Raw genomic sequence first — 18,075 nt, 5'->3', positions numbered from 1 at the left:
CTTGAGTGAATCTGCGGTGAGTGACAGCAGTGAGAGAGAGAGAGAGAGGGAGAGAGAGAGAGAGAGAGAGAGAGAGCAGGGGGACATGGAGAAGAGAAGAAGGGGAGGAGGCAGAGGAGGAGGGAAACAGAACGGGTGAAATGTTCCCCATTACTAGAGTCGAGGAAGACAGGAGCTGTGCATGGATTGACCTGAGAGACAGAGAGAGAGAGGGAAAACTGTAGGTTATATAGCAGCTTGTGTCTTTTCTCCAGCTGCTACGCGTTTACTCAGAGAGAAAGCGAGAGACGCAAAGAGAAAGAGAAAAAGAATGCATGTTCTACTATAGAGCAAAACCAAGATAAACGTGACACCTGGAGTACAAAGTAAAAGGCAGGTAGATAGAGAAGAGCTGAAGCCGTGAGTTTGTGTAGGGAGAGTCTATGTGTGTGTGTGTGTCTGCATAAGTGTGTGTGTGTGTGTGTGTGGGATTCTGTTTATTTGTGAGACCGGCAAGCCTGTCAGTGTCTGAAGAAAAAGCTAGTGGATCGTGCAGCTCTGTAATGCTTTGTGGAAATACAGGACTGCGAACTGACCTGATTACACCCTGAGGTAAGAATGCATCTCTGACTCTGTGTGAGTGTGTGTGTGTGTGTGTGTGTGTGTGTGTGTGTGTGTGTGTGTGTTTCTCCTCAAGCCAACGCTATAGTTTGCTTTTTTTAATCAATCAACTGGAGTGTTTTTTTTTCTTTAACATTAGTATATTTATACTTTTTTGCTAATCACACATCTGAGTGAATAAATGCTGCTGAAAAATGCTATTAATTGAATTGCTAAAAATGTAATATTTGATATAACATTAATTGATTGTTGAATGGGAACAATATTCAGAGCAAAATAAGGTTAGTAGGTTAAGGCGACAGCACAATGATATTAGGGCACCACTGAAATTAATGTAAGTTAAATAAATTTATATGTATATGCTAAATATATTTTACAACACATTACGAATAATGAAATGTTTGTGGATGTAAATGGAAAGAAGTTTTAAATTTTTCAAAATTGTTATTATTGAATATTCTTCTTTCTTTTATGCAACATTTGAGCTTTTAGGTAGGTTTATAGCTCAGTTCTTGAAATCATCTGATAAAATCTTCCTCATAAATATTAACAATTTGTACCAAATTACGGCGATTCTTTAAAAGTGGGATTGCTGAGTTTATAGCAGAAAAGAAGAAGAATAAAAGAAATTTAGCCCAAAATGTTCCTTATACACAGGCGTAAACAAACAAATTTCATTTAAGCTTTCACATACAGTTTCCATATGCGTATATGGGTGTGTGTGTATTTGTGTGTGCAAGCAACTCAATGCATGGTATCGGATGTCCCATTGCGAATAGGTTGGGTTTTTGTCAGAAACACATAGCGCTATTCTTCTTGCACTCTCCCTCTCTACCCCCTTTTCTCTTCCATCACAGCCTTTTCATAGCTTGCCAGAAACAATAACACAAATCGCGCTGATGCAACTTCTATGTCACATTTTAGATTCTTTAGTGAGCTTGTTAAAACAAGATACAGCAAGGAGAAAAAATAACAAAACAAGTAAACACATCCAGGACCGCTTTCTGTTTCTTATTACTGTCTCTTAGGGTCAAATCAGGCCCTGTGTTAGCATTACATCCCTTAGATGATACATATCATTAATAAGTGGCAACACAAACATAGCAGTGTGTGATTCCTTTAAATAAATCATTGTTATTAGTGCTAATTACCTGAGGTACCTGTATTTATCCCTCAGGGAGTCCTGGGCCGGGCAGGTTGTGTTCCAGAGCGGTTACCCAGTCAACCAGGTCAAAGGTCACTTACTCAAGTGCCTCAGATGACACAAATGGGTCCTTCAGGCATTGTGGTGTCCTAAGACTACATTTAGAGGCCTGCTGTTTTGCTGTTAGAGATGAAATTAGGTGTGTTTTACTGCAAGATATGGAAGAGTGACGCTTTTGTGCACCGGATATGACAAATAAAAATTAAGTATTTTTAAATTTAAAGCAAGTGAAAAAGGCTTTAACAATAAGCAAACAAACAAAAAAAAAGACATGTTGCAAGACAAAATAAATGGATAGGAATTATATCAAATATGGAACAAGTATTTCCGATCTGACCAGAGATAAAAGCAGTGAGTTACTGAGAGATGTGAGCGACTGGAGTGTGCAATGGATAAAGCACAGTGATAAAAGCTTTTCAGGATCAAAGCCTGCGTGTGCTTTCACAGATCTTGTTGAGACAGAAACAACCATGGTTGTGTGTTTCCGTGTGTGTGTGTGTGTGTGTGTGTGTATACGTGTACCCACATTTGTATGTGGCCATACGTGTGTGTTACATATGGATTGCAGTTTCTCACGGCCGTGCTGTTGATGTCGTGACTGACAGCCTTGTTAAATTTCAGTAAAGCATGAAACGGGACATGAAAGTGGCTTGTGTGTGTGTGTGAGAGAGTGTGTGTGTACGTGTGTGTGTGTAAAGTAATCCATACGAGGGCACCGGCTAACCTTTGAACCCTGTCTTAAACAGCTAAGTGCCGATTCTTATTCACTCTCAGCAGGATCCTCTAATCAAAACCATAACGCCTCAACACACAGAAATACACACACACACACACACACACACACACACCACCACCAAAAGTGTCCTCATTCCTAAATACGGATACCTGGAGTTTGGCGTCTGTTTGGCCAAGCACTTACCTGTGATTGCGATAATGTGCAAATGACTTGAATTCATGCTGACTTGGACCGTGTGTGTGTGTTTATATGTGCATTTCCATGTGTGGGTGTGTGTGTGTTTGGCACCTCGCGCGTGCCCTACACCTCAACAGTGTGTTGACACAGTGATTACAGGGCAGCTGGTACACATTGGACCTCGCTCCGCCCTGCATTTACTGTTCTAATTAGTTCCTGTTCCAAATAAGAGGCAGGAATTTTAATAGAGAACCTCTGGTCTGCCGTCGTCGAGCTCCGCATACCCTCACACACAGCAACACACATAAAACCAGCCTGTGTGTGAGCGTATGCTGCAGTGGAAAGGCGCTGAGGCCGAAGCATGTTTTCTTAAACCTTTTTTTTTTTACCTTCTTCTTCTTCAACGATGAAGGAAAAGTTCCAGCGTACCGGTGATTGACGTGACCAAATGTCCCTCAAAGTCAACGCTCAATTTAGTGTTCACGGCGACCTGTTTTAAGGGTGAAGAGTGAGGCTCTGTGACCTAACATGACCCCGCAGTGACCCTTCAACTCTTTAAGGGTTGAGGAACGGGGCTCGAGCTCAGGATGGAGCAGGGTCAAGGGTGAACAAGGGAAAGTTAATATCTGTCACATAGACGCCAGTTAGCACTTCTGTCACGGTGGTGGCCACAACTGCAGACATCGGCTTCTTGATTTATTGTAATTTCTGTATTTTGGTAGCATTTTATGAATCAGAAAATTGTTGCTGTTCACAACAGTTCATGATGCTAATATAATTTGTCTGATTCATAAACACTGGTTTATAGGCTGGTTTATGGCACATTAAACACTGGCTCTTATGAACTGTATGTGTGTAATGTAATGTGTGTGTTTAGTTAACATTTCCTCTGCTCTGCTTTCTCTGCAGGTGAAGAAATCACACAGCGAATCTCATGTTCCAGACCCTTCGGACACCAGGTACACTCATTTGTGTGTGTTTGCATAATATGACAAACAACATTAGGTTTTTCGGAGAGACAGAAAGAGAGTGTGTGTGTTTGTGTGTGTGTAGCTATGTTAAGTTAGTTATGTGTGTGCCCTAGTTCTCTGGTCACAGTGCCGAGAGGTGAGGTTTCACTGCATTTGCAAGCTCTGATGAGGTCATCAACACTTTCCCAAGACCTCAGTGTATGACACACACACACACACACATAGAGGAAAAGATACACTGATCCAAATGAAGGACAAGCAAAGGGAGCACGCTGTACAGCAATTTATTTAGAGCTGAACTGCACACTACAATTTATATCCTAAAAGACTGATCGCTTAATGAAAAAAATAACAGCAGATAAATCACCAATAAAAATAATCTTTAGCTGCCAGCTATATAACTGTTTATTTTTACAAAATCCCCTGTACACTGCGCATCGCACTGAGATGCTGCATGTTTTTTCAATGACCACACATAATGTGAAAAGCAGAAAAGAGTTTATGAAACACCCAACTCCTGCCATCGCCTCCCGAGAGGAGCGAAACAGAGAGGAAAGAGGAAAAACAAGGGACAAGGAGGGGAGACAGAATCGTTTCCTGCTGTTGAAAGACAAAAGAAAAGTATGGATGAGGAGTGTTAAAGCATACAAGAGGAAGATGAAAAGAGAGTGAAAAATGGAAAAACACCATAATCAGTGAAATTTCTTTGCTGTCTTAGTCTGGTATGGCAGAGATATTTTATCCTTTTGTTTAAATTTAAGGCTCGGCTCACTACAGTATCTCTTTTACCATTAAGCGTTGTTGATGTTTAAACAGTTTTCAGTTCAAAACACACAGGGGAGCAGAATGAGCCTTTAGCCGTAACTAGAAATAAGATTCAACAGAGAAAGTTGATTTAGTTTGTTTATCTTTCATACGTTCTCTCTTTTGCACCGTTAAGCTGTGTCTTTGTCGTCCGCTGAAAGCTATTTGTTTATACCTGTCAGTCTGGCTGTGGGTTGCAGTCATGTGTGGCGATGCTATCTGCCCATAGCATTGAGATGGCCTGCTTCCAGACCATGACACAGATGTATTTTACACACACACACACACACACACACACACTGGTAGAACGGCAGCCCGCATTTGTTTAATTCTCCCTCCATCTCTGTCATTTCTTGCTTTGATGTCTCACACAAAAGCACAAGTGTGACCAACCTGCGGGCAGCATGAGTCAGGGAGCACACACACACTCACAAACATACACACACACACACACACATTCATATTAGGTGCTGTCCATACACACACTGACTCAACATTAAACTATGTCTTCAACCAAAGAACATGTCAAAATGTGGGTTTGCGGCAGCAGTGATGAAGATGTACAAGCGAGTGTTTTATGTTGCTTTTCTTGCTGTGTGCATACATGAAAAGTGATTGAAAGCACTTCCCACCTCTCGTTTGGGGTTATGGACCCCAGGGAGCCTAGTTGTTGCCCTGGTATGAACTAACAGGGATCCAGATATACAATAAACACTGACATTAATGTGAAAGGGATACTTCTACAGCACTGTAAATATGCATCTTAATCATGTCCATGTCTCTGTTTACTTTAATTTCTAATTCTCCATACACATGCACACACACACACGCATAGGCATACACACCCTCACTTTACCATTACCACCTTGTGTGCTGGTTCATCCCACTCATGCATGTGGAACACATTGTAAAACTAAAGCATGCTGGCAGGCTGTGGGTTTGTATTGGAGCCCAGAAGTGTGCACCCACACACACACACACACACACACACACACACACACACACACACACACACACACGCACACACACTCTATAAAAGAGCCAGCAGGCCCGCAGACAATGTCCAACGCCTCTGAACACATGCTCATGTAAGCTAACTGGTACGAAGAAGCACGAATTTTATGGCTGTATATGTATGTGTGTGTGTGTGCGCGTGTGTGGGGTTCCTGTGTGGATATGCAGTCTGTCACTGAATGTGTTCAGTGAGATCTTAACATAATATATAGAGGTGGGAGATTCCCAGCTGTGGGAGAATATTGCCGCTGATCTGTTGTTCATTCAGAAATCACAGCTCATCTCATTTTCTCCCCCTCCTGCTACTTCTTGTAGGTCTATGGAAATGCAGGACCTAGCCAGTCCTCATAATCGTGTGGGAGGTGGAGATTCGACAGGCTCCAAGCTGGACAAGAACAGTCTTGGCAGCCCCTCTATCACCACCAATGGAACAGGAGGTGAGACGAAAGAACGTGTTTTGTGCTGCAGTAATGAATGGAAAGTTGTGTCTGTGGTACAAAGGTTAGTTTTAGTGTTAAAAATATAGTTTTCAATCCTGAACATTAGGAAGACAAATGTGCTGTCAACTACTTAATAAAGGTTGTACAAGTTCCTGCTTGTTCTTTGGGACAAGGGGAATGTTATTGAAAGTTATAGTTATTGACTTTCCTTTTCGATATCACTTGCATGTCTGTATAATAACCATCCAGTAGGTTAGGTTAGCTTGGCACAAAGACTGGAAATGAAAAAAAAAAAAAACAGCTTAGTTCTGTGTGAAATATGTACAAAAACAAAGTGTTAACAAACAGGATATGACTTGTTAATTAGTGCTGGTAGGGGAATTTTGTTACCTTTGGACAGAGCCCTCCATTATCTTTCTGCTACGCTAAGCTAACTGGCTGCTGGTTGTAGATTCATATTTGCCCTACAGACATCATTGTTTTCAACTAACCCCTGGCAAGAAAGCAAATTTCCCAAAATATTGAATTATTACTTTAAGTGCTATGATCATTCACCAGTAAAAGAGTGAGCGATCTCTTTAAAGTCACGATATCAGAGTCTCTGTGAAAACATAATCTTTTAGACTGAACCTCAACATGTCACGCTTGCATTTATTGACAACTAAGCTCTACTGCACACTACCATTGTTGATTGTTTGTTTGGGAGAGATTTATTACAGGTTTCTATGACATCTCGCTGAAGCAGAGGCTAAATGCACATATTGTCAATTGCTTTGTGCAAAAGCAGCTGATGAGTGTAATGCAATGTAATGAAATGAATGTCTGTTGCAAAATCATCAGTCAGAACAATTTTCAACATGCAGTGATAAGTACTTTTTGAGGAGTTTATAGAGACAGAGGAAGACATGCACTTGCAAATGCACCCATACACACACCCCATGCTGGCATGAGGACTTTTGAGTAAACCGCTGGAGACTGTGTGTAAACACACGGTGAAGCACTTCTACTCTCCTCCGCTAACCGCTTTGGCAAAGTGTGAGTGTGTGTATGTGAGTGCAAGCCCAAAATCCCACTGGAAACTATTTCCTCTACAAGGACATTAAAGCATCACTGCTCTCTTAGATGTCAACACCAGTGAGCCCTCTTCTCTCTTTCATTCTCCTTTCTTTTTCTTCCTTTTCTTTTCCTCTGTCCATCTGTGTTTCTCTTTTCTCTTCATTTTTTTGCTCATTCAGCCTTCATCTCCTTCTCTCTTGCTGTCTGTCCCCTGCAGTCATTTTTGACGGAGTAGTTTGATGTTATACAACTGGATTTAAGTGCTTTTGTTCAGGGCCTTCCTTTGATCTATTGCTGATTTAACAGGCAATGGAAACCACTTTTAATAGTAATGTAATGGAAAAAGTGAGATACTACATTTCACTTGACTTGATGTGTCAACACACACACACACACACACACACACACAGTCACAGAAATAGCCTTCCTCAGAGTAGACTTAACAGTGAATTCAGACCATATTAGAGCACATTAAATCATTTTTGATGAGCTCACAGCTAATGGTTTTAGCAGACAGAGCAGGGACTACACGCTCACAGCCAAAACAAACTACATACCCAACATTCCCCTCACCTGACATCAGCCAGAGCGCAGGAGCGCCGGCCGTCTCAATAGCAACCTATTTGTCTTCATTAGGGTGCGTCCGATGGGTTGTATTGCTCCCTGTGGGGATTAATGAAGTTGTCCTGAATTAAATTAAGTTCTCAGATGGTCACTGATGATGAGTTTGAATCATGTTAAGAGAAAAATGGTGCTCAAAAACACCATGTAGAATGTAAACAGGTGTGCTTCTCCTTAAGTCACTTAGAAAATATACTTTTTTACTGTGCTGAGAGTTAGATGACAAGATTCATTGTAAATATATAAAATATTGCTAATAATCAATATTTTATATATTTACAGTGCACTACTTGTACGTGAAAGGCCTGGCTCTTAATAACCCACAGATAATTATCATCCAACTCAGCAGTTCCCTCTCAGCTGCAAGGAGCTTCTTTCAGCTCAATGGTTTTATGGGCCACAACTTTCCTATTCTGAATCACTCTCATCAGCATAGTTTCCAGCATCAGCATGCAGCTGTTTTCAGTGAAAAAGCTCTAGAAGTACACTACCTGCCCAGCGTCAGATGGCAGACACACACACATAGTGAACATAGTGGAGCAGTTGGCTGCTGAAGGGCCAGATTGGTGTAAAGCAAAACAGAGATACAACCCCTGTTCCATAAAAGTTGGGACGCTGTGTAAAACAAAATAAAATGGATTCTGATCATTTAAAAAAAAAACAGGAACAAGGTCAGCAAAATCTGCATATCAACACCTTTAAAGCACACCAATTAAAATGCTATAGCCCTTTGGTTTTATCTGTAAAGAAACAAGGTGAAAAAATAAAATCTAAAAGTTTTGGTTTTACTATTTCTTGGCCAATGTGACTTTCTTTTATCTCTATTGATTGCTTTACCAGATGAGCTTCAGGTGATGATAGGCAGATGTTTATAGACAGAATCATACAGACAGGCTGCCCCCAACAACCCCCTCCCCGTCAAGATTTGATGCTAGGCTAAGCTAAATATCTCCTGGCTTCTGACCCTCCTGTATTACTCTCGGTAGGAGAGCAAATAAGCATATTTCAAAAAAGTCTTTTGCAACACAAATGTCTGCTTTTTCAAATGATCAACACCACGTCCCATATACTGGCATCTAGTTCTCAATGCAACTGTATCCTCACCTTCCCACCTTGCACCCCTTTAGGTGAAAACATGACAGTTCTAAACACGGCTGATTGGCTGTTGGGTTGCAGCAGCCCGTCCCCTGCCCCGAGCTCCAAGGACTATGGTACAGAGGTGCATGTGTGTGAATCCAAGGCCAAGGAGCCATATTACCATGAATGCAAAAAGAAATGATTTTCTGTAGTTTGGGCTCATCTTCGATCTGATGTTTCTTTTTGCCAGAGTTGCAGTGATTTTGATTTGCTGTGCAGAGTTCACTGCTCTTGGATCCCGTTGTGAATTTATCACAGCGTGTGTGTAGTTGTTACTTATTTGCAGGGTTCCCACCAATAAAGAAATTTTTTTAAAATCTGGGGTATTTGATGAATTTTCTGAGGAAACCTTTTGGTCATGGTGGTATTTTGACTTTCAGTCATTTAAAGCTGTATAATGGGAACCCTGCACACCACATTTGCTCCCATACTATATGTGCATGGTAGTTTCCTGCTTTTTTTCAGTAAGATTTTCTTTGTGTGTGTGTGTGTGTGTGATGGTACTTCCTTACTGGCCCCCCTCAATAATGCTGATCTTTTCTCTCCTCCTTAAGTGAAAACAGAGCCTATGAACAACAGCGACACAGTCACTACGACAGGCGACACACCACTGGACACGTACGCAGGCTCAGGTAACACACACATCTGCCCACAGAAATGCACTGAAGTAGAATTTTGTCATCTAGTCTACAAACCAAAAAAAAAAAAAAAATTCCCATGTCTCTGTACCAGTCAGCTGAGACGCACACACACACACACAAAACAACATCATCCATTTTAGCTCAATGGTAGGCCTGCTGAAAGCTTTAATCCCATGAAGTATTGCCTGTCCTTGGATTACGTCATCAAAGGCTGGCAGAGGGGTGAGAGACAGGGTGAGACATTTTTACACTTGTCTTTTTTTTTTTTTTTTTTTTTTTTTTAAACTCATGACCCCACGCTCCTTCACGCAGTAGAACACACACACACACACACACACAAAACCATTAAGCAACACACAGTGAGGGTTTCAAAGCAGCGGGGTGTTTGTCAGTATTGAGCTCTGACATCTCAATGACCACAAACAGACATTGTGTTTTACTATGAGGCCCGCTGTAAGGGTTTCGTGGACTACAGTGCTCTCTAAAGGGGGAGAACTTGGCTCCTCTCCATTCAAAATGCTTCAAATTATGTTTACTGGAACAAGTCAAACAAGCCAGAGGCCTTGAGCTGTTTTGTTCAGGAGTAGTTTTGTTAAATGTTAAAGGAAACAGAAGATTTGAGCTGACATCATTCATAACCCAGTGTTGCTTTGTTGTTTTTGATCATTGTGCTGTTTTTAGTGATCACCAGCAGCGGCTACAGCCCTCGCTCAGCCCACCAGTACTCACCTCCCCTCTACCCATCAAAGTGAGTTTTGAGCTTTTATACAGCAGAAGCTGCTTTCTGAGAATCCTTACCAGCATACCCTCTCCTTTTCTGCTGCGACACAACTAATTTTACCAAATATTACTAATTTGTCTGCTGGTTTAGTCAATATCATCATAATCTGTCTTGTATCTACCTCACGTGTCACTCCTCTCCTCTCCCAGGCCCTACCCCCACATTCTGTCCACGCCAGCCGCCCCTCCCATGCCGACGTATGCCGGTCAGCCCCAGTTCAGCAGCATGCAGCAGTCGACCGTCTACACTGCTTACTCCCAGACGGGACAGCCATACGGACTGTCCACCTACGGTATCAATAAACCAACACCTCGTGACATACAGAAGCAGCGCTATCTAACACGTTAAAGTGGGACCTTATTTTTTTAAATCCATACTGAAAGACTGAACCTCGCTGGGATACTCTGTGTGATTATAAATGGACTAAACCAAAGAAGTCAAAACAAGTATTTATAGGAAAAGAAAACAAGACAAATTAAAAATTTTGATTGCTGAATTTTTGATTGATGTGATAATCGGCAAGAAAATAAAACTTGTGCTTAGAGAGATATAAATAAAACTGTCATGAAGTAATGTTAAATCTGACTGACTGCCTAAAATATGTAGTTTCAAGAAAGCAAAATCTGCTGTTCCAGCTTTTAGCAGAAAAGTTTGCTGCTGCAAACATCATATAATATTCTGTCTGTTTTTTGTTTTCCTTGTTGAAGATCTCGGTGTGATGCTGCCAGGCATTAAGACAGAGAGCGGTCTGGCTCAGAGTCAGTCTCCTCTGCAGACAGGCCTCAGCTACAGTCCCGGCTTCACCACGCCTCAGCCCGGGCAGACTGCATACTCACCCTATCAGATGCCAGGTCAGTTTGAAACACACGCAAATATCCTCAGTTTTTATTACTGCGTATGGCAACAGAAAAAAGGTCTTACTTTCCAGTGTACTGTGACACTACACATAGTTTTAGATTGTAAAAATGTTTATGTCTCCATTTTTCTTGTCTTTGGTCTAATTCCTCTTCTTCTCTGTGCCTTCAGGTTCCAGTTTCACTCCCTCCTCAGGCCTCTACGCCACCAACAACTCAGTGTCCAACCATGCCAACTACACTGCCACACAGCAGGTCCCTCACCTTCTATATACTGTTAGATTGTGTGTGTTCTTTAGTTTAAACCTGAACTTCTCGCACGATACAGCTGAAAGTTGGCTTAAGAAAGCCCATTTCCTAAAGAAGTTCTTCCCAGAGCAGACCAGCCATGCGACATGTTTGCTGAGTGGTCAAATAAATGTCATTTGCCTCATTACGCCAGCTCGAACTAAACCAACTCTCAACTAAATGTGAGGGTTTGGTGTGGTACAGATGGAACAGTATTGGAGACCAGAACTGGTTTTACAGTGACGCTCCCACACAGCTTTCCTCATTCTGAGCCACTTCGAGAACAGAAATCTAAGTACACTGTGCCACTGCAACAGGGACAAACACAGGAGAGAAACGGATGATTAGTCACTGTGAAAGAGTGTTTTGTTCTGAATATTACTCTGTGTCCATATGATGAATTGTCCTGTGGTAGTTAAAATGCTTAAAGGGGAATTTTAACGTCCCACTATGATAGATGTGGCTGTTTACAGGAAGAAAGTCAAGGTTTGGCTTGTGTGGGTGGATTAAGGGGAATATAGTTTGTGTGTGTGTGTGTGTGTGTGTGTGTGTGTGTGTGCATACATGTGGTGGTGCTCCACTTTATAGGGACTTGTAGAGATGGACATAGTGACAGGTTTAGAGAGCTGACTCATAAAAGCATCCATCTCCACTGGGTCAGTAAAAAGCAGCAACACAAGGCTTTAATTGTTTTGGAGATATAAAATACAGAATTGAGGGAATAAAAGATTAAAGAAATGAGAGGGAACACTTGTAAAATCTATTCCACCAAAAAGTGAAACACAATTTTCTTTTCTTTCTTTCTTGTTTTTGCTCTTTTTTGCATCTGCTCTTTGATTCTCACTGTTCATGTAATTCTCTGCAGGATTATCCCTCATATACAACGTTTGGCCAAAACCAGTATGCCCAGTATTATTCCGCCTCCACTTACGGGACTTACATGACCTCCAACAGCGTGGATGGCACAGGCTCCACAGCAGCCTACCAGCTGCAAGATCCCACCCCTGCCATGACCGGACAGGCTGCTGAACTTCATCCAGGTTTGTATTAAGACGATGAAAACTGTCCAACCACCAACACTCCACTGCAGCTCTAATGTTGTAAATATGCAAACAAATGTGAGATCCTTCACCATTTCTTGATACTGGCTCCATAAATTTGTTTCCAGTAGAAAAATACCACAGTTTGGGTAAGTGAGTTCAAAACTCTCTTTCGGACATGATGAAGCACATAAAGTAACTTCAGACTGTAGCCATAGTAACCTGGCATCTTACTCACTAATTGAAGAATTTGCATTTATTAACATTTGCCTCGCAGACTTCAGAGTGAGGTTGTGTTAAATATTGCACTTTTGCAGGCGAGTCAGAGAAAGGGGGCGGAAAGGCAAGAGAAAAAGGGCAATCTGCATCTGTGTGCACAGAAAAACAGCTTGGTATTCATTTTTTTTCTTTGGTTTATCTTGGCTGTAACTCAGGGAGCCTGATTAAAGGAGCTTATCATTCTTCCTGTCACTGGCACTTTCCCTCTCACCGCTTTTCTCACTATTTCTCTTTTTTCTTTTGGACTCAAAGTTGGTATCTTTTTTTTTTCTTGGTATGTGTTTCTCACATGCTCTTTGTGTCTTTTTGTGTCTTTATCCACCCCCTCTCTCGCTCTCTCGCTCTCTCTTGCTCCCTCCCTGATTGAGACATAACAATATGAGAGCTGAAGCTTAGAGTCTGGTTCTAGTTACCACACGGCAGTGGGAACATGTGGCATTAGGAGGGGTGTGTGTACACACAAAAATGTGTGTGTGCTCTTGTACGCTCCTACAGAATTTTGTATCTTTGCAAGAAGCATCAGATTACCTAACTTTTCTAATTTATTGCACACTTCCATCTTTCCCCTCCTCTGTTAAATCTTTACATTTCGTGTTATCATGAATCAGTCAGAATATCAATGGTACTTTTGTTTTGGTTTCTTGGTAGTCTTTAAGTTGATCCGTCGTGCCAATTACCTTGAATTATTAAACCTGACAAGATGGCTTATTACTGTACAAAGTCTGAGTTATTGCTTTTCCTGAAGTGGATACAACTCCAGAACACCTGTGGGATCAGCTCAGACCACGACATTACTGTTGCTTTAATGCAGCGAAAATAGTTTGTGATGGCTTATGCAGTTTAAGGCAGATATTTGATCACTTTTACATTTTAAATATTTAAAATCTTGAACCCGGTCTGTGTTTGTGTACACTCTCAGGCGACTTCGACACAGTGCAGAGCCCCTCCACGCCCATCAAAGAGCTGGATGACCGAGCCTGCCGGAGTGGGGGGTCTAAGTCCCGGGGCAGGGGCCGCAAGAACAATCCCTCCCCTCCCCCTGATAGTGACCTGGAGGTAAGGGACCAGAAAACACCCACTGACAGAGCACTTACAGCACTGAACGAATATTCCATTCAAATCTCAGTGGAACTCCCTTTGATCTTCATCCTCTCTGCTGACTTAAGTTTCAAAATACAAGGAGAGGCTGATAAAGAGAAAGACCACCACTGTCACTGTCCACTTGAGCATATAGGCTAAGAAGAACAATCTATGATATTTAATGGAACATCTCCCACTGACTTACTGTTTTCATTCTCCAGAGGGTGTTTGTGTGGGATCTGGACGAGACAATCATTGTCTTCCATTCTCTGCTCACGGGCTCCTACGCACAAAAATACGGCAAGGTAAGCTCATCACCCTGCTTTTGCTGGCCGTGTGTTTTTATTGAGTTTCAATTCCCACAGCCATCCTGCAGTATGTCTATGTCTTTCCACCCATTTTCTTTCTGGCTGCCAAAGTGGAATTAGATTACAGCTGGGACAACGCAGGTCTGATTTTCATTAAATGAAGGGTCATGAATCTTCACACAAAAATTATCACAAATGGCCAAATGGTGGATTTATAACTGAAACATCTCGGTGTGGACTCAATAAGTCCAAAAAGTATTACCACAGCGATTGCTCTCTGGACTTGTCTGCCCCTAGTTTTGCCTTGCAGGCTGCATACAACAGAGTAGGAAGACCTGCAGACATATTCAGTGCAGATGCTTATCATCAACCGAAAATGATTCACTCTGTAGTGACTGCCATTGTCATTATTCTTTGGAAAGTTAATGACTTCATAAAAAGATGCGACAGACGACATCAGTCTAAAATAAATAAAGCAGTGAAAGAAAATGTTCTATTTAGTGATGATGCTAATACAAGATTATCTACTGGTGAAGCTGAATGTGATTTTAAGTACAAATAGTTTATTGGTTATATAGCATTTTACCTGTTTAATCTCTAAATTTTACTTGTATTAAATTAAATGTAACATTTAAAACTCTCAATGAGCAGGACTTTCAAATAAGCTTGATTTGCTTAGGTATAATCATTACATCGAATACTTTGGGAATGTTATGGTCAATTTATGATGCCATGACTCTATGAATGTACTACATCTTAAGAATACCTTTGAAACAAATTAATAATTATCATTTAACATGCTAATTTCTTTCTTGGGCTGATGTTTATTCCAGTCTTCATTGTGAACTTATCTGGTGGTCTTAAGTTCTCATATAACAACTACACTGTTTATAGTTCACTTTATTTTAATAGTTCCTGGCTCTGATCTGGGATCATCATATGTGGCCAAGGCTACAGATTTTTATTGGATGATGTCGTTTCCTGTGGGCTCCAGAGTAGCCACCACCAGCCTGCCTGTACGGGCTTTGCATCCCACTCTGCAGCCCACAGAGTCCATTCTGATATTCTTGTCTGGCAGTCAAACAAAAGCTGGCATGGCATACACACACACACACACACACACACACCAGTTGGAGCCAGCCATAGAAGCCCGAGTTTGTGGGCACTGATGTACTTCCTAGTTGCTCTGCAGTCGTGGAATTTAATGTTTGGCAATTGGGATTTAATGAGTATAAAGAAAGGCCCTGGTGAGTTGTAAATTGTTGTGTGTGTACGTGTGTGTGTGTGTGTGAAGGGGGAGGTAGAGAATGCGGCCTTGTGGTTAATTCAGTATGGTTTGCTTTGTTGTTCTAGCAAAGAAATACTGAATACCAAAGAGTAATATCACAGTTGAAGTCTTGGCTTGTGTAGAGATAGTCGTGTGTTTCTCCGCACGTACAATCAAATTAAGACTGAGATGTCAGTGATTAGGTCCCATTAGGTCTCATGTCATGTGATAATAGGTCTTGTTTTGTGACAAAGCACGCATCCATGTAAGCTGAAGTAGCATTAGCATGAAAATGTGCGTCAGAATATTTTTTTTCACCTCATTTGCTCTCTGCTGGCCCCAAGAAATATAGTGGCAGCTGGATCTGTTCACACCTCGCCCAAAATAGTGTTTACACTGTTGACATGGGAACTACAAGACCCAAGTGCCCCTCTCATAGGGCATTGAGGATATAACTGCTCCAGATGATGTTTCACTTTTCATTGAACATGCACCTCTATATCACACAGATGCACACTTGTCATGTCTCAGCACAGGAGACGTTATAACCAGGGATAATTTTCATGAAGAGTCGAGTTTCCAGTGTTTCAAATGATACCCGCAGAGGTGGAGAGTAGAATTGTTTCAGGGTCCTCTGGCCAGGCCAAAGTAATATTTGCAGTTCTCTGTGATTGATTGAACTTGTCTGGCAAAATATTGCAAAAAAACCCCCAAAAAAGCCTCCTCAGCTTTTCTGGAGCTTGAAGCCCAGCTCAACTGCTCAAAGGGAATTGGCACTTTTCAGCTGCGAGTGTTGAAACGCACCGATGCCTCTTACTTTTTGGCTGGCAGCCAACATAATCATTACCTGAGAGACAACTTCTCAAGCCTCCTTGTCTCTTTGATTGACAGGGAACCAGGAAAAGAAATACAGTCACAATTTCTGCTATCACTATTAAGCAGCTGTTAAGTTTTGGAAAGTTCTACATACCTCACATCTTCCAGTTTTATGAAGAATACGCTCTGTATTTTTTTCACTCTAAAATACCGACTCTCTCTCTCTTTCTGTCTTTCTGTGTCTGTGTGCCTCGCTTGCTCACTTTCACTCTTCTTCCTGTTAGCCCCTTTCTATTTTGGTCGTCTGACGGCGTCAGCGAATCGCGCGGCAAGCTGTCGTCCCTTGCTGACCTATCACAGATGATGGTTTTTGCAGCTGAGCCCCGGGCTGGCAGGGCAGGCTGCATTCCCCCTAAACATTCACTTGCGCACACACACACCATTCACATACCACATACACACCAGACAGCATCTCCCTTTGAGGACAGTCATGCTCTGCAGTACACACATGAAGACACACACACTCTTTCTCTCCCCCTTCACCCCCCCCCCTCCCACCAAGCCACGAGGAATGTTGATGGGACTGAACAAGTGCAACCTGTCTGTCAGCATCTGCTGTGATGAGTGGGAGCTCTACAAGTGGGGCTTGGGGGGGGGGTGTGAATTTGGGAGGAAGAAGTAGGAGGTGTGTAAAACCTGAAATGGTTTTTGGGACAGTAGGAAGTAATGTCTCTCAGGGAGCATAAAGGACACAATTTGCCATGGTGATGATGTCATGATGATAATGATGATGTCGTCATCCTCCATTAGGACCCTCCTATGGCAGTAACGTTGGGCCTGAGGATGGAGGAGATGATCTTCAACTTGGCTGACTCACACTTGTTCTTTAATGACCTGGAGGTGAGACACAGATGTTAGACTGATACACACACAAACACACACACACACACACACACACACATTAAAGTGTTAAAAGACCTGGAGTTTTTCTGGCACACCATTCAAATTTTTTCACAAAGCACAACCTAAAGCACTCAGAGCTTCTTGAAAGCCATTCAGATAACAAACTGCTACTGCCCTCTAGTGGTGTGAGTGTTGCACCATGTTTACATTCTATTTTTAGCACAGAATATTTTGTTATCATTGTTAGAATTATATTAGTTTTGTCATAAATGTTGGAAAATGATTAATACATTTATACTACTAGAATATGTTAAACTAAACTGGCAAATAACATTTTGCTTCACTATCTCATTAATGTTTCTGTATACAGTGTAATAGTACATTATATTCTAGTTTATTCATGGTTCATTTGTACATCATCAGTGCTCATAGAGCATTCTGGGGTTTTTAAAGTTACTTATCTATGTGTCTTATCTTATTTGTGTGTCTGTACAGGAGTGTGATCAGGTACATATTGATGATGTGTCATCAGATGACAACGGCCAGGACTTGAGGTGAGGAATTAATTATTGACATTGCAAACACCATTGATGTTTTTAAGTTAGTGTTTGTTTTTCATAGCCAATTCACAAATGACAGTATGTGTCTTCTGTTGACTGGATCTAACGTATTGTTTTATAAGGATGTTAATATCAATATCAATACATTTATCAAAGATATTAAAATGTCTGTATTTTTTCTTTGCATTTTAAACATATAATGAATTTCATCCTTACAAATTCCATATTGACAGTCAGAGTACTGAATAATAAAAATAACCTTTTGATCTTTTTTGTTCTACCAGAGCAGATTTTTCAAATAAAACATATCATTATTATTGACAGTACTTACAGTTTTGCAACTGATGGCTTCCATGCAGCTGCAACCAGCGCCAACCTGTGCCTGGCTACTGGTGTCCGCGGCGGGGTCGACTGGATGAGGAAACTGGCCTTCCGCTACCGACGAGTCAAAGAGTTGTATAGCACATACAAAAACAATGTGGGGGGTAAGCCTATCTG

At 41.5% G+C, this 18,075-nt stretch overlaps 1 protein-coding gene across 8 annotated transcripts in view; it reads left to right on the top strand.

Annotated features, from left to right (window-relative positions):
- The window catches only part of eya4 (EYA transcriptional coactivator and phosphatase 4), a 41,057-nt gene that overhangs the window by 17,222 nt on the left and 5,760 nt on the right, over positions 1 to 18,075 (top strand). For 3 of the 8 annotated variants that reach the window (XR_006841560.1, XM_046372318.1, XM_046372317.1), the window contains exons 3-17: positions 3,627 to 3,676; positions 5,822 to 5,943; positions 8,751 to 8,834; positions 9,315 to 9,392; positions 10,083 to 10,149; positions 10,332 to 10,474; positions 10,890 to 11,033; positions 11,209 to 11,291; positions 12,190 to 12,364; positions 12,493 to 12,513; positions 13,563 to 13,699; positions 13,945 to 14,028; positions 16,925 to 17,014; positions 17,513 to 17,571; positions 17,902 to 18,062. Coding sequence is in view for 7 of the 8 variants with exons in the window: in XM_046372318.1 (XP_046228274.1) it covers positions 3,627 to 3,676; positions 5,822 to 5,943; positions 8,751 to 8,834; positions 9,315 to 9,392; positions 10,083 to 10,149; positions 10,332 to 10,474; positions 10,890 to 11,033; positions 11,209 to 11,291; positions 12,190 to 12,364; positions 12,493 to 12,513; positions 13,563 to 13,699; positions 13,945 to 14,028; positions 16,925 to 17,014; positions 17,513 to 17,571; positions 17,902 to 18,062 (1,498 nt within the window). In the remaining variant the exon portion in view is untranslated. Of the gene's footprint in view, positions 1 to 151; positions 592 to 3,626; positions 3,677 to 5,821; positions 5,944 to 8,750; positions 8,835 to 9,314; positions 9,393 to 10,082; positions 10,150 to 10,331; positions 10,475 to 10,889; positions 11,034 to 11,208; positions 11,292 to 12,189; positions 12,365 to 12,492; positions 12,514 to 13,562; positions 13,700 to 13,944; positions 14,029 to 16,924; positions 17,015 to 17,512; positions 17,572 to 17,901; positions 18,063 to 18,075 lie in introns of those variants that run through there. The other 5 variants (XM_046372320.1, XM_046372319.1, XM_046372322.1 and 2 more) reach the window with 4 other exon arrangements.

Source organism: Scatophagus argus, chromosome 19, assembly GCF_020382885.2.
Source record: "Scatophagus argus isolate fScaArg1 chromosome 19, fScaArg1.pri, whole genome shotgun sequence".
Classification (NCBI taxonomy): Eukaryota; Metazoa; Chordata; class Actinopteri; family Scatophagidae; genus Scatophagus; species Scatophagus argus.
This window is presented reverse-complemented; position numbering and strand designations above follow the sequence as displayed.